At 38.2% G+C, this 15237-nt stretch overlaps 1 protein-coding gene across 2 annotated transcripts; it reads right to left on the bottom strand.

Moving 5' to 3' along the window:
• Positions 1–802: 802 nt before the first annotated feature.
• Positions 803–14111, bottom strand: LOC131797933 (EF-hand calcium-binding domain-containing protein 6). Of its 2 annotated transcripts, XM_066164379.1 has the most exons (19): positions 13984–14103; positions 13300–13879; positions 12402–12502; positions 11688–11785; positions 10945–11022; positions 10059–10125; positions 9811–9914; positions 8851–9303; positions 8344–8457; positions 7892–7999; positions 6904–7080; positions 5793–6009; positions 4919–4989; positions 4469–4593; positions 3900–4099; positions 2991–3076; positions 2611–2713; positions 1887–1955; positions 803–1238 (listed from the first exon to the last, which is right to left on the bottom strand). In XM_066164379.1, the coding sequence occupies exons 2-19, from the start codon at positions 13619–13621 to the stop codon at positions 1029–1031; spliced, it is 2703 nt and encodes a 900-aa protein (XP_066020476.1). In that variant the 5' UTR covers positions 13622–13879; positions 13984–14103; the 3' UTR covers positions 803–1028. The 2 variants fall into 2 exon arrangements, with proteins under 2 accessions (XP_066020476.1, XP_058971581.2); XM_059115598.2 differs by having other exon boundaries at positions 13300–14111.
• Between the last annotated feature and the right edge of the window lie 1126 nt (positions 14112–15237).

Here is a 15237-nt window from a genome sequence, read left to right as displayed (position 1 = left end):
AACTCAGTTGTTAACACTAAGTCACCTGCTAACTTTCCCACCGACGCAGCACCACAGTTTCTTTAGAAATTTACCCCATTTATTCATTTATCATGAAGCAAGTTTGCGTATTGGAAGTGAGAAGCCTGGGTTCCAGGCTGAATGGTGGTCCTTCGCTAATAGTATTTTATCCGTGAGACCTCTCATATTTCCAAAATGTGAGAGCAGGAGTGGCCCGTGAATGAACGAAAAGTTTCGGCTTCCATTCCCGGACAAGTCACTGTTTCGTGTTCTGGGACAAAGACACCTTACTCTTACAGTGCCAGTCTCCGTGACAAAATTACCACCTGGTACAACCGAGGCAAGTAGGCATATCAGTCGCTTGATGATGTAAACACTGGAATAAGCTCCACATAAGTTGAGAGCCACAAGGTTTGAGATCAGACTTTGCAGCAGTCATTCATTGATAATAAAGATTGTAATAGAGATGAGAGACGAACGAGACACCGGCAAACGAGTCACTAATGACTCCAACGTACCTTCGTTGACTGAACTGGAATTCCTTGTGGAAGAAGTTACCTAATTAGTTCCTTCTTGTCTAGCAACAATCTTAAATAGCTGAGTCTTTTATGAGAATCCAAATCATATTCTCCTCTATTTTGCGGCAAAGGTTGGTTAAAGCTCCATTCCATCCTGAATATTTCCATAGATCCAGTCTGTATCATATTCACCGGCCGGTGGCAAACGAAAAACGAGAGCGATTTTGTACAGTGCGTTAAAGAAAAACATTAATCACATACAACATAGCTGGAAGTAAGTGGATTTAATGCAGAATATTACAATTATGGCAAGAAACAACACAACTAAATATAAAAATTGTATACATTCTACACTTGAAGTTTACGTGAAATGTTCAAACTTTGCAATCCATTCTCGCTCTTAACCAACCAAATCCACTTCATTTTTAAGTGTGTCTTTTACGAGGGTAACTAAGTCTGTACAATTAATTATTTCAGATTTTCACACACAAAGCACTCTGTTTACCACCATCACTTAATCTTGTCCAGGAATTTGGTATATCTGATTTTGTCGCCACGGTTTTCGTCGAACTCGGTTAAAATGTAATAAATATCTTCCTCGTCCAAAACTACGTTGCAAAGCTCCAAAACATGTCGGAATTCTTGAAGAGAGAGGAAATCCTTGTTGTCTTTGTCTAGTTTCTTGAAAGCTCGCATGAGGTTTATCCATTTTCCTGACAACTGAAAGATTAAGAGAAATACGGATGTGAGTATAATATATTTTAAATATTTTCGATTTTACATCAGAGAAACAATATTTTATCGAGTGTTGCCTGGATACGAGAAAAAAAACACGCAACTGTGTGTGGAGCATGAATGCTCTGAATAAGACCCTTTCTGAATTTTTGCTATATGTGTTACATTTTTGACGTTTATCTTGTAAGAAGTTGCTCTTTTAAAATGTACACAGGGAGTTCTTTTAGTTTGCTTAGGAGGACCAGCTTTTTGTATATATACAAAATAATTCCTTAAAAATTCACTAAAATTTGCCTTATGAATAATTTCTAAATTCACTTCATATTCTTCTCTGATCTATAATACTATTTCTAGTAATTTTAAAGCACGCATATCATCTCTCCTCTTTAAACAAGTTAGAAACAATACTAGTTGACGATAAGATCTCTATTTACCTACCTGGTGAGCTTCTCCAGTAGAGGAAAAGCCGCAATTTTTAATTTCCGCAGGTTCTTAAAGTGTGAATTTGTGCACAGTGGGGATTGGAAATCTAATGCTATGGAACGCCTTTTAAGAAAGTTAAAACCGTTGAAGAAGATCTGACGGGAGGCCATAAACACGTTAATGTCAATAATAGTTATTACCATATCATACCTTATCTCTGAGCTTTGCTGTCACTGTCGACAGACCTTTACTTGGCTTTTGAACGATCTCATCCATTGGCTGGTTAAGGAAGAAAAACGAAGAAAGGATGTTTGTTGTCACAGCAAAGGCAGTTGAATGACCGTTGCCAAGAGATGATATGATATCTTGCCCTTGCTACTTCACTTAAAAATTTCTAAGTCGTTTATTCGATGCAAGAAGAAAATCTTTGTTGCCATTCCGTTGTATTTTCGGGCAAGAAAAGTACATCGAAAATATTTCTTGCCAAGCAGATGTGCAAATGTAAGCGAATTATCTGGAAAAATCAACTTCTGAAGCGGACATTTTGATTTTAATCCATTTTTAGAGCAGTTTTTCCACGTTGCTAAACGCTGACAAGGAAGTAGTTTTAAATGCCAATAATATGTACAAATTGTGATAAGACACGAACTTCATCGGAAAAAGCTTTAAATTTGAAGCAGAGATGAGAAACCCGACGCAATTTGGGGGCGTCACTTAGAGCCATTCGCTGTCAAACTCAAAATTGAGAAAAATGTTAAGGGGAATAATGATGCTTAATTTTTTGCCATATTTTTCAGTTTTACATTTTTGTTACACCCTTTCGCTAGCCAGGAAAGCGCGGGCCAAAAATGGACGTACATTCAGTATTAATGCTGATGTTCAGATGCAATATTCTCGTAACACGAGAGGAAGATAGAAGTCAGTCATTTATTACCAGCTCAGCCTGTGGATGTTTCATGACCGCTTGCATATTGTGTCCATGGCGATGGGCCCTTCGATGTTTGGAATATGGTTCTAAAAACTTGATGTAATTTATTCTGTTGAAAAAAAGAGGTCAATGTAGGTTTAGAACCATGTTGTTTTGATACCAAAAATGTTACAGAGCCGGGCGAGGATACGAGGTATTGGTGTTTATATAATAAATTGAAATAAGTAATGAATGGAGGAATCTGGAAACGTCCTATCTTTCTTTCTGTAGTCAGCATATAATGATTGGTTCTTCTGGGCCACCTAAACTTGTTTGGCTGAGTTACTTTGTAAAACTTCACCCATGTGAAAAATCTAGAAGATATTTAGTGACATTAAGGTCAATACCTTCCTTCTTTCTTAGGATCAAACTTGTCACACAGGACTTGACACTCGTAGTCTGTCAGTTCAACACACATATCTTGCAAAATAGTCTGCAATAAAGGAAAGTAAAGTCTTCAACAAGAGGACATTTCACGAAGTGTATAAATGAAGTAGGAATGGTACTAGAAATCCTTTACTCCTGCAGGCATTCCAAGATATCACGCGTGCAAATGAACCGTGCGTGACGTTAGCGACCCCACGAAAGACGGACAGCGAAGGGGACTGCGTAAAATAATGAATAATGCACTACAAAAATCATAACTACATGCAGATATGAAAATTGAGCTTCAAACTTTTATATCGGATTACACTCTTTTTTATTAATAACTGAGAACGTCTAATTTTGGTACTGAGGCTGAGTGTTGTTCTTTTTTTTTGTGATTTGAGCCCGAAAAAGTTGTTAACATGTTCCTATAAATATGTGGTTTAGTATTTCAATACATCAATTCAGACGTGACCAGACCAAGTTCGACAACAAACGAAGTGGTTCCTCAGTGTATCGTGCGACAAGAAAACCTGTTAGACCACAGTTTAACTTTTCTTTAACCTTCATTTATACTTGTCACAAAAAAGTGCCAAAAAAAGACGTTATTAACTGAATCTCAGCAGGGGTATGTTCTTAGCATGTATTAAAAATTTTAGTTAATCTCAGCCTAGACGTTCTTATAAAAAAGGTTCTTATAGCTAAAAAAAGAGTGTATATAGCCAGTGTCAAGCAACATGGCACATTCTAATCCTTGGCTGAAATAAGAATCGCTTCAGATTGTAGCAAAAGCACTTGACCATGACAACTTCAATCTGACTATGTAAAATAACAAGGCACACTTGATGAGCCATAAAGGAGGGACTGGAAACCAGCATGGTTCAGCTTACCGTGAAATCTTTTCTCGAAACGTTTCCAGTCCCTTGTCGGTCAATAGAGGTGAACTCTCTCCAGAGCGTCTCCCAGTGGAAGTCGATGTTTGATTTGAGCAAATGATGCAAAAGATGTTTGTCACTGTTCAGTTTGTTGGAGCGCATCATGAAGTCATTGTCACCTCTCTTGGGCGGAGAAACCTTAGCATTTGGGAACGCTGAAAAAAGGATGAAAGTAGACTGTCTAATGACAATAAACTTGGCGAGGCTTCCTAAGACGGCGTCTAAAAGTCGCGAAATAAAGTCTAAGAAGTAAAACACGCGTTGTATAGCAAAAAAAGTAACAACCACTAGGAATTCGAAAGGCCTTGTGCAGAATGGTCAGCCGTCGTCCATCAATAATTTGCACAAAAATAAATAACTTCAGTACTTCGCAAAAACATAAGCAAACATTTTCTTATTACATAGCACTGGTTTGAAGGACTAGCATAAACGGAAGGATTCTTCCGCCAAAGAAGTCGGAAACTGGAACAAAAAGCCCTTGGTAACAAGCCACTAAAATTGCTTTAAAAACTTCACCAAAATACCTGCTGAATCCAGGGAATAACCAAAAGTGCGCACGAACTGCCAGTATTCCAAAGAGCCTCTTTGGTCTGTGATAAGAGTATCCCACAGTCGTTTTACTTCATTGCGACTTAGAGGAAGACCAAACCTTACAGAGAAAGTAAACAGTAACATTACCTTACATATTTGTATTGCCAACAACTAATGTACTGTATATCTTGAGATTCTAACTTTTTTCTTTTTCTTTGAACAAAGTCTAAGACGGCAAGAAATGAATCCGTACGTTTGCGGTTCGACATCTCGTGGAAAACTCAAACTGTTCTTCTTCTTGTTTTTTCTCTTTGCCTCACGCTAGTGACGAGAAGCTCAAGGTACTCAACTATTAACTTATTTTCTGGCTCTTCCAGCTTCGACAAAAAAATACTTAGTCGCTCCTTAACCCTTAACAGTGTGTGTGACGTTCAACTGCTCACTTTTTTAGAAGCTTAATCATCATGTTTGGTGACATTTTCTTGCTGTTTAATTCATCAAGTTCATAGAAGGCCTGAAAAGAAAGAACAAATACGTTCATGTTGGAGAGCTACTTTTTATAAATTACGAGTGCATTCATCTTAAGATTTGATTGTGTTTTCTCCATAATGAATTCTTAGAAGTTTTAATGATTCCCTGGGTATCTTTTAGATTGTAAAAGCTGTCGATGTAATCATCGACCTGACATCCTTACTCTTTTTAATTCAAATCTTTTACCCGACCGCGAAATTTTCTAGTATCTCGGGCTACATCAAGATAGTTTCTTCGTGAATTCCCGATTTTGCGTTGGTGTTGTGTGTTGTACTTTATAAGCTTTGACATTGGCTGCAATTGGAATAATCAATAGAAAGATCTGCTGGCTATTCCTCTTTAGTTTGTTTTGATTGGTCGATTCACTTATCTGTGCCCTTCGATTGGCCAAATGTGAGAGGACAGTAGAACGCGAGGGCAGCAAAACATGTTTGACTGCATATTCGCGTCACCTGCCATCAGCATGTCTCTAGTTTTGCGCGGCAACTTAGAGCGCATTTTGATTTAAGGGTCATAAAACCAACAGTAAATCACAAAAAAGGTCGACACCAAAATGAACCAATAGAAACTCTACGTACACCCGTATACTTACCTTTTATAATGGAGGGAAATAACAATTAGGCGGAAACCATTAGTTAGGCAACTGAAGCAAAACAAATCGAAAACCAACGCAATCCAAGATCACTTTCGAAATTTTCTTGCTCCAACAATACAAAACCGCAGATCTACATAACAAGAGTACTGAAGAAGTCTGCGTTCTATTGTTCCATTTTTCTTCAATCTTACCTCTTCAAAGGCCTGGTAATTATGTTGAAGCACACTCTTGATCAGAGCCTTCAATTCCTCGACGCTGCGCCCTTCCTGGCTATTGTACGAATCCATGGTTTTCATCGGTCGAAACTGTTTCTTAGGTGACATAGGAGGGCTGTCTATTTCTGGTAGAGTAGGGAGAGCTTCTTTCCGATCCATGATGCTGGAGCGATCAAACAGGCTCTTGCTTTCACTGATAGAACAATTAGAAAATAGAATTAAAAATTTCTTTGATGCAATGTAGCAGTTAGTTGGCGAGATAAAGACAAATGTAAACGCAAGAGATAAGAGAGTTTAAAAAGGGAGAAAAAGAAAAGAAAATTCTATTTGAAATGCGAAAATGCCTCTCAAGCCAAAGAAATTGCCTTTCAATTTGGTAAGCCTTTTCGCAAATCTCCTTTCAGTTAATAAGTCGCTACCTGTACATACACACGTAATTACGAAAAGAAAAAAGAATTTCAAGTCTTAGCCGATGTGCAGAGTTCAGCGAGAGCCTGTTACAACATGACTTGGTCCAATTCACCCAACAGTACAGTAAAATGTTGGTCATAAGTGCAAAATATTAAAGTAAGCTAATCATCATTTAGCAGACATATAAGTATAATAACAAAACCATTAGGAGCATGGCGAGGCTTACATCAATATCATATCTGGAAGTAAACAAGTCAAAGGGAGCTTAAAAGTGAGAGGTCGCAAAGGGCTCACGAAGACTGAGTGCTTCATTGCGCTGGAATTGACGATGTGCAGCCCCAAGCAAAGAGGCATGTTACCATGGACTGCGATGGAGGGAGGAGAGGGAGGTGGAGAGAGAAAGGGAGGAGTGACAGGGGGCTATCTATAATTGGCAACCAAGCTCGTTACCATCTTGATCGTGAAGAGGTTTTAATTGTTTTATTGATAAACAAACAAACAAAGAAAACTCGCGAAAGATAAAATGTCTAGTGAACACTGGCGAAATAAAAAATGCTTCACATTTACACTCGAACAACACTGATTTGTAAACGTTTACTGCATGGATAGTGTTGGCAGAGCTCATGGGAAAAAAAAAACAATTTTGTTAGAGTAACAAGAGATTACAAATACTTACAAAGTATCAAATTTCGACATGAACTCCACATATTTGACCATACCGTCGCTGTCGATGGGAACTTTCTTCAGAAATGACTCAAACTCCTGCTCTGACATGTTCAACTCGAATCTTCCTTCGATAGCTGCACGGAACTGTTGCTGAGTCAGCAGACCAGAATCCTTACGGTCAATATTGCTGTAAAACAACAAGAAAAATATTGAGTAAATAAAAAAAATGATGACATTCAATGAGCATAACCACGACTGGACAGTGGCTTTTAAAATTTGTGTACATTTTGTTTGATATTGCATCGATTCCGTTTTTCTTAGAGAGGAAACCTCAAAAAGAAGATTTTGTATAATTCAATTTGGTTCTCAAAACTGCCCTCTCAAGTTCAGTTGACGACTGCTCTGGAGCCGACAGTGAACAACGATTCATCTAAGTAGGAGTGGCTATTGGTGGATATTTACCGAACCGCGAAGCGGGGAGGTAAATTTCCACTGCTAGCAACCGGCACTGAGGTGAATAACACTGAGATAATGGAGCTCAAAAAGATGATTTTAACTCATTTACTCCTGCAACGACTACAATATTTTCGAGCGCAACTGCTTTACATTTCAACTCAAAACCTTCCCCGCTAGATCATATATATTCCCTTATAACTTGAATGTGAGAGTTTGGTTTCCTATCGAAGCAACGAAACATAATCGCCCAACTAGCAAGCTTGTTTACTCTTGACACCTATGTCCTGTTTATTGTAACTATGTTGTGAAAAAAGTGCAATTTAATCTTTTGCACGAGAAAAAAAAAAGGCTCTAAGTTCCCTGTTATTATTCACCCTTTAAGTCACTTCATGCTAAGGGAATTAAAATAAACACTCGCTTTGCTTTTAGCACTGGACTGGCAGGAAAAAAATCAAACCTCTTCAACCTCAATCATGTCGCGGCTAACGAGTCTCTCCGGGGCAAGACGAAAGTTGTCAACAAACGAGTCGAGTAATACTTACTGAAATGTACCCAGCAGGGCTAAGAACTCCTTCTGAAACATGTCCATCATTCTGGCCTCTATGGCTGAAGTTGTTGAATAGTTACTTCCACCTTCACTGTGGTGGTACCTAAAGACGAACGTTACTAATCAGTCTTCTAAGAGAATTTTTCAATGGAGTATCGAAAGTAATCCTGGGTGATTGCTTTGGTTTTGCTTTACCTCGCTCTGTGATTGGTCCAGAAAACTCGCGCCGAAAACTATTAGAACTTGGCCACTCCTATACAAACACGCTTCAAGCAGGTTGTTCTAATTGGTAGTTGTGATAACAGCGCGCGTCTCCCGTTAATGTTTTAAAGTAGAGGGACGACTGGGGACAAGTTAGACGTTCTCACTAGCGCACAGGAACACACGCTCGTCAATCCGCACCAGAAGCAGTATCTATGTACGTTAAACCTATAAAGGCAGTTTTACCTGTGAAGTGGATTGGCCAAAATCTTGTGGGGCATTCCCTGCTCGCTGCGATCTTGGAAACGGCGCAGAAATTCTTTGTACGAAATCTTGCCGTTGGAAGCTTCGATGCCGCACCTGTTCAGAAAAATATCGTGTCTGTGAGACATTATCCGTCATTCATCAGTATAAATTCATCAGCTTTCTATCATAAATGCAAAATTCTGATTGGTTACACTACTCGCTGTCTATTCTGTGACAGATAGTGATGATAATTAGCGCAGTTGTAAACAAAATAAAAAAAATTAAACCTGAGCCTGTTTTGTTATAAAATTCAGTTGAACGACTTTCAAATTTACACTAAACTGCTAAAACAATTGGATTACTGGATCCTTATTTCATCGCAAGGTGGTTAATTCGGCTTCACAATTAATTGGCTCTTACGCAATAGAAAGCTCAAAAGGTTTTACAAAAGTACCAGCTAAGATGGAATATTCAACATGGACAGACTTTAAAATAAGAAAAGCAAACCTTGCAATGAAATCATCCAGTTGTTTATCGGTGTCGAGGCGCAAGCCAAAATCTTTCATGACCATTCTGAAATCATCGAAGCTAACTTTTCCTATCCTGTCCAGATCTAACTCCATAAAAGCATGCTTCATATCCGAGAAACCCTCGCGAAACTTCCTCTTCAACCATCTCTCTACATCCAAAGAGTGTTTCCTTTCCGCTTCGAGCTTCCTCGGCGAGCTCGATACTTCTCTTGATCCTGTGTCCTTCATGGCAATACCAAGCCTACTCATCAATCGCTCTGCACGAATCGTTCCGTAGTTTTCCGTGTCGTATTTTTGCCAGAGTTTTTCAAACTCGTCGTCCTCCATGTAAAAGCCCATCTTGTTGAGGACGTTTCGCAGTTCAGGCCTGAGAATTCGTCCAGAACCTCCAGGGTTCATTTGCGGAATAAGTTCTGCTACATCCAAAAACCTGAGCGAAAGAAAAGGCCAATATATGGTTACAAGAGAAAGCTAGAACTAGAAACTAGAAAAGCAAATTTGATTTATCTGCAAACTTAGGACGCGAACGATCCAACAGTGACCAAAGGAGAGTTTCAAGTTTTTTTTTCTAAAATATTTTATCAACGCTCGAAAAACGCGTGGGACTTGAAAATCCACAGTTCAGGTTACAATACGAATCTTGCGATGCACCAGTATGAATCAGCATATTAATCAGATATTTTATCCGCAGTTTTATTTCCCAGACAAACTTAACTTTTTTATTTATTACATGTACTATTTTATAGCGACAATTACACCGAATGAAAATTTGTGAGGAGTAGGGTGGGGGTCAACGGATTTGGCACGGAGGGGGGGGTGGTGGTGCAAAATAAAGTGTCTCTAAATCTGTCTGTCCGGAAGCAGGCACAAAGAGTTCATATAAAAGACGGTAAAAGAGACAGGGGAGAAAAGAAGGTAAATTAGAATAATGACTAACCTTTGTTTTGCCTTCTCTTTAAGATGTGCATGTACTTGAGCGGCAGACATGTATTTTAAGTCAGGCTTCTCCAGCTGCAGCCAAGCAGGGCCCTCATCAGCTTTCTGAAGACAAAAAATTGAAAAGGAGTGATGAAATTGAGCTAATTTCATCTGAAGATGACAGACGAATCAAAAGTGACCAAATTTCTCAAGTATGGACTCTTGGAAGACTGAAAATAAAAGCAAGTCCATAGCTGCCATTCTCACCTTAGGTGGCCTAAACGTAGCGTAAAACTCATCATAAGAAATCATCTTTTTGTGGTCCAGTCGTAACCTGCGAGAATTAAGGATCAAGATTAAAGTTAACATTATGTCTTTTTAGTCTTGCAACCAACACAAAATTACAGTAAACTAAGGAAAGGAAAATTTTGTCTAAATATTATCTGAAAGCTGGATATAGTGTAATGGAAGATACACAGCACTGAACTAAAAAGTATTAACCCTTTAACTCCCAGAAGTGATCAACATGAAACTTCTCCCCATAACATCCTTACCTTATTCAGCAAACAGGTTATGAGAATATTCAAACTTATCAGGTATAAAATGCTATCTTGACCTAGCACCAAGTTCTCATGACTAATTTACAGGGAAATGTGCAGCAGCTAGAGGGGAGAATTAACAATCAGATCTTGGGAGTTAAAGCGTTAAAGGTTAAATTTGATATCTCTTGTTGCAGCAAATATTGTCATTGTAGCCTTAAAAAAGGAAATACCACATTTCCATGAATAAGCATCTGGGCGCTCGTTTGAAATTTCAGCTTAAAGGAGGGGGGCACTTATAAGAAGAAGGGTGCTTAATCAGGGAGGGAGCTTATTAAGTTTGCTCAGCAGTAGGACAAAAATCAAAAGAAGAGACAACACACTTAAAGGAACTCTAAAAGTACATGGAGATATAAGTAACTGGAACAGAAAAGAAACTATTGTCATGTACTGATTAAATATTAAGCAGTGTGTTTCTCAAGTAAATTTATTTCTTTCCTCCACTTTCCCCTCCCCCCCTCAACAGCTCATCCAGGGTCTGCTATCCTTGCTCATTTAGCAGTACACAGATAAAACATCAGCATGTACATTTTATGAAATAGAATGTTACTTACCGCACCATTAACTTGTTAAAGTGGCTCAAAGTTATTGATCTTGATAAGAAATTGATCAAAATTTCTCTCAATTTTTCCCTGTAAATGGTAGAAAGGAAATGCAGTTGAACCTACACATATGATTGATACAATTTTGAGATTACCCCCTGGTAGCTGCTAAAACCCCAAAGGTAAAAATGTATTTAACAATCAAAGCTTCTTAGGTTGGCGATCATTTCCATTATTCTCATGATTGCCATGAACGATTCAGCAGTATGAAAGTAAGGAGAAATTGGACACTGGTCACCCTCAGGGTTTAAAGCATTAAACAGTGGTCAAGAAATGAAACCATTGCAAATTTTTACCCTTTAAAATGGTGATCCTTGTTGAGAAGGACTATGTTTTAAGCAAAAAAATTGTTAAGAACCCTTTGGCCCTCTGTCTAAAAATCCTTATTTCAAACTCTGTATAAAACAGGCTGTAGTTGATTTCACTGTATTGCAATCCATAACTGCATTGTTTGCTCATTTCTTAATTAATGCTTTTACTTTCAGAAGTGATTAAATTGTAACTTCTCACTATAACATCCATACAACATACTGCAAACAGATGATGAGAAACCTACAACTTATCAGGTAAAAGTTATCTTGATCTAACACTAAATTCTTATAACTGATTTATCTAATTTCTCAGCTTTACTATCAAATACACTACTAATGAAAATATTAGGCCTAGACTATGGTTATCCAAGAAAAATTACTTACCTGTTTACGATTCCTTTGCCCTCTGGATCACAGTTTTTGAAGGCCCCCCTTATGTCATAATATCCAGTTTTCATCTTTTCTCGTAGTAAAGTTTCAATCTTAAGAAATCATTAAAAAAATAGGATAAGCTACAAACTGTGTTGAAAAGAATATGAAATATTGTCGTTGGTTAACTTTCTGTTGCTTGAATTATTGAAATAACATAATGATATTTTAAATTACATTGCTTTTACAACAAACATTGTTAAAAGTATCATCATTCACTGATGCTTTAGTGGGAGAAGTGGCAGCCTAAAGATTAGCGCACTGGACTTCTGGTTAAGAGATGCTGATTTGACACCTGACTGGGTCAACGTGTTGTGTTCTTGGGTAAAACACTTTACCCTCACACTGCTTCTCTCCCTTAGCAGTATGAATGGAAACCACTGAAGCATCAGGGAAGCCCAATAAAAGGATGAAGGTAACCTTGCCATGGGCTGGGGGAATAGAAATACTTTTGATCACTTAAAGCTAAGGAATCTGGGATCAGCTCTGGCTGGATGGGCCTCTTTGCTCAGGTACAAACAAATATTAAATGCTTGGTGGAGTATGTACCTGCCTATCCTCTGACAACTACAAATCAGAGAGTTCTGCCCCAAATAATAATTAACATAGAAAATACAGCCCCACCTGATCCGACAAGGTTCGTTGTTGATATCTATACTATATACAAACCTCGTCAACTGAAGCTCTGTCAGGACCCTGTAAAGAGGATGCTGCACTGTTTAATCGAGACAGGCGGCTTTCAGCCCGACTTGCCATGTCTGCACGGCTCCCTAAAATGACAGAGTATTGGTTAACCTAACAACATTTTACGTTGTCAAAGACTTTGAAAAAAAGTAGCTTCGGATCTTTATTCTATTGCACAGCATTTCCACCATTATGTAGCATTTAAATAATGGTGATTATGTAAATAGGTCATAAAATTCCATATAACCTAACAATATTGCGTGAAAAACGCCTTTTGTTGACACTACGTGAAGATTTCTATTACTACAAAAACACAAAAAAAAGGTTTCATTGAGACAATAAACAGTATCTTGAGTAACTAGCTTTAGGAAATAAGCCAGAGGAAAGCATTAGCAGGGGGATCTGTTAATTCTATTTGCGGTTTTATGTTGGCAGGTGTTCTTAGTAGCTTTTTAATTTTTTGTGGTTGACAGATGTTCTCGAAGACAAAAGACTATCGGTTGAATATGAAGCAGTCTAGTGTTACTAGCTCTCGTTAGCTCTGGAAGATACCAAAAATTAAACTATAGGTGTTAAAAAAAATCATGAAACGCTTTTATCATTGTACTGATTTCCTTATAAATGAAAATGGCTATATGAAATCGCTTTTGACTGATTAGCACACTTAGGCATAATTTTAGCGTGATAAAAATTTTACAGGGAGAGTGTTTATTATATGAGTTGCAGAGTCATAATTGGTCTTCATTTACCGGTTCTCATCATGATACGGTTTTCGAAATTTACCTTCTCTTGAAAAAAGCGACAACACAGCCACGAAGCTATACGACAGTAAGGATATGTGTCAGCTACTACCTCACTATAAGTAAAAAGAAATTGTGCTTACCGAAAATTGGAATTGTTGGCTTGTTAGGATCTTCAGCGAATTTCACTTCGACGCCTTCTGGAATGCCAGCAAATCCATCGTATCTTGGGCTTCGTTGCCCACCAAAGCCATTCGAAGACCTAGTTAGCCTGTAAGGCACTTGATCCGCCGTTATAGGTCGTAATACATTAAGCTTTTGGCGGTCGAGGTCTTGTCCGAAAGTCAAACTTTGCCGCGAAGCTACACGCGAACCTTCGCGAGACAATCCTCTCACGTTTAGATTCGTAGGGTCTTCCATCCTCGATAACGGGTGCGGAATTGCTGGGAGGTTAGTCGTAGCCATTTTGACGCAGTTTTTTCTCCGTTAGAGCTAGTTCCCTTGTCGAATTTACACCATCCGTATCAAAAAGGCCAACAGAGCAACTTGATATCAGTTGTTTTAGTGTGCTTGCGGTGCGCATAAACTGTATGGTTGCCACGCAACTGACCATCACGGTCGAATGATTTCTGTTACTAAAATTACTCCAAATATTTATATTACTTAATTATGTTGTCTCTCGCCATGCGACATATCCATTCTTTACTGTCAAACTTAAGGAATCTAAGAGATAAATCGCCAATAGATAAGTCTTAATTTCCGTAACAGATTTCGTTTCAAAAATTTAGAGACAGTTTAGAGATGAAACATGTCAAGTGTAGCATTACCTTCCAGACATTTTTTCTCCACGAGGCCATCGCAGATGTTTCATCATGTGCGGTCTTTAAAAGAAGTAAACACGGAACACATAAAACCTAGCCTGCAGAGACGTAATTTTGGCGAGCGAGTGCTCTGTATTTTCTTAGTGAAAATTATGGCAGCCATCTTTGATTTTTACAGCAGCGTAAGGCTGGGGAGAGAAGGAAATTCGTGAATAAAATCCAACATGGCTGTTTGAGTAAACGTTCATGAGTTCGTAGAACATGTGACGATAACTCGCCCTGCTAAGACGCCTGCATCGCAAGCTCAGTTGCGCCAGACAATAACATTAAAATTATCTTGCGTCGTTAACATTTTTTTCGAAAGAATCCCATTTGTCATATGACCAACAGTACAAATGATTTATTCTTTAGATCTTAAATTGTCTTTGAAAAAAAAAATGAAAAAAAAAAAAAAAAAACAGACTTAAAAGATTATTAAAGGAGTGGTACTTGTCGTAGTACTGGTAAAGCTGTTTATAGACTGCTTAGAAACGTAAAAGAACGGCGATTATAATAATTATATTTAAAATTTGCAAATATCATCGATGTCAAGAACTGGCAGTTCTTAACAAGAGGTTTTGAGTACCTTTTTGGAAACATTCCATTCTCATATGGTTTAAATCAAAACTGGATTCTTACGAAATTTGGGAAAAATCTTTGTCACTAGAAACATGATTAACTCAAAACTCACTGACTGCGAATCATTTCAAGAATGTCTCTGCCCTCGTTAGACACACAGGTATGGCCCACCGTTGTCTGAGTTATTGTTAACAATTATAAAAGATTTGCTAGAACCTTTTTTACACGTTCAAACGAACCATTCTTAATTGTGCAACTGTGTTTATAAGAGGAAAGGAAACGATACATGGAATTACGCCATGGTTTTACTGGATATCGTTTCAAAAGAAAAAGTCTTTGCCCTAGATACTGAGATTTATGGCAAATCACCGACAACTTGTTTTGAAACAACTCCACAATACAAATGAAATTGCGTCTCCAGTTAACATTTTGTATCTAGTTAGTTAGTGTTGCGTTCCTTAGCATGGCTAAGTGACTGAAATTTCCCTCGAGCTCTCCAGCCCGAGTTATCCTCTGAAACCCAATGACTTTAGATACGATATCACATTTCTTCGTTCAAAGCCCCTCTCCCTACAGTTTCAAACTTTCCGTCTCAAATCAATCGTCCTCCGTTTGAATGACTCCAACACTTATCTATTCCCA

Source organism: Pocillopora verrucosa, chromosome 3 (assembly GCF_036669915.1).
Source record: "Pocillopora verrucosa isolate sample1 chromosome 3, ASM3666991v2, whole genome shotgun sequence".
Lineage (NCBI taxonomy): Eukaryota > Metazoa > Cnidaria > Anthozoa > Scleractinia > Pocilloporidae > Pocillopora > Pocillopora verrucosa.
The sequence above is the reverse complement of the archived record's forward strand: the minus strand, read 5'-3'. Positions and strand labels throughout refer to the sequence as shown.

Coding starts and splice junctions, on each gene's coding strand:
- LOC131797933 (XM_059115598.2), bottom strand. CDS start 13,621: ATGGCTACGACTAACCTCCCAGCAATTCCGCACCCGTTATCGAGGATG. Junction 6,010..6,903: donor ATGTCGAAATTTGATACTTT/GTAAGTATTTGT, acceptor TTGTTCTATCAG/TGAAAGCAAGAGCCTGTTTG. Junction 1,956..2,610: donor AACATCCACAGGCTGAGCTG/GTAATAAATGAC, acceptor TTCCTTAACCAG/CCAATGGATGAGATCGTTCA.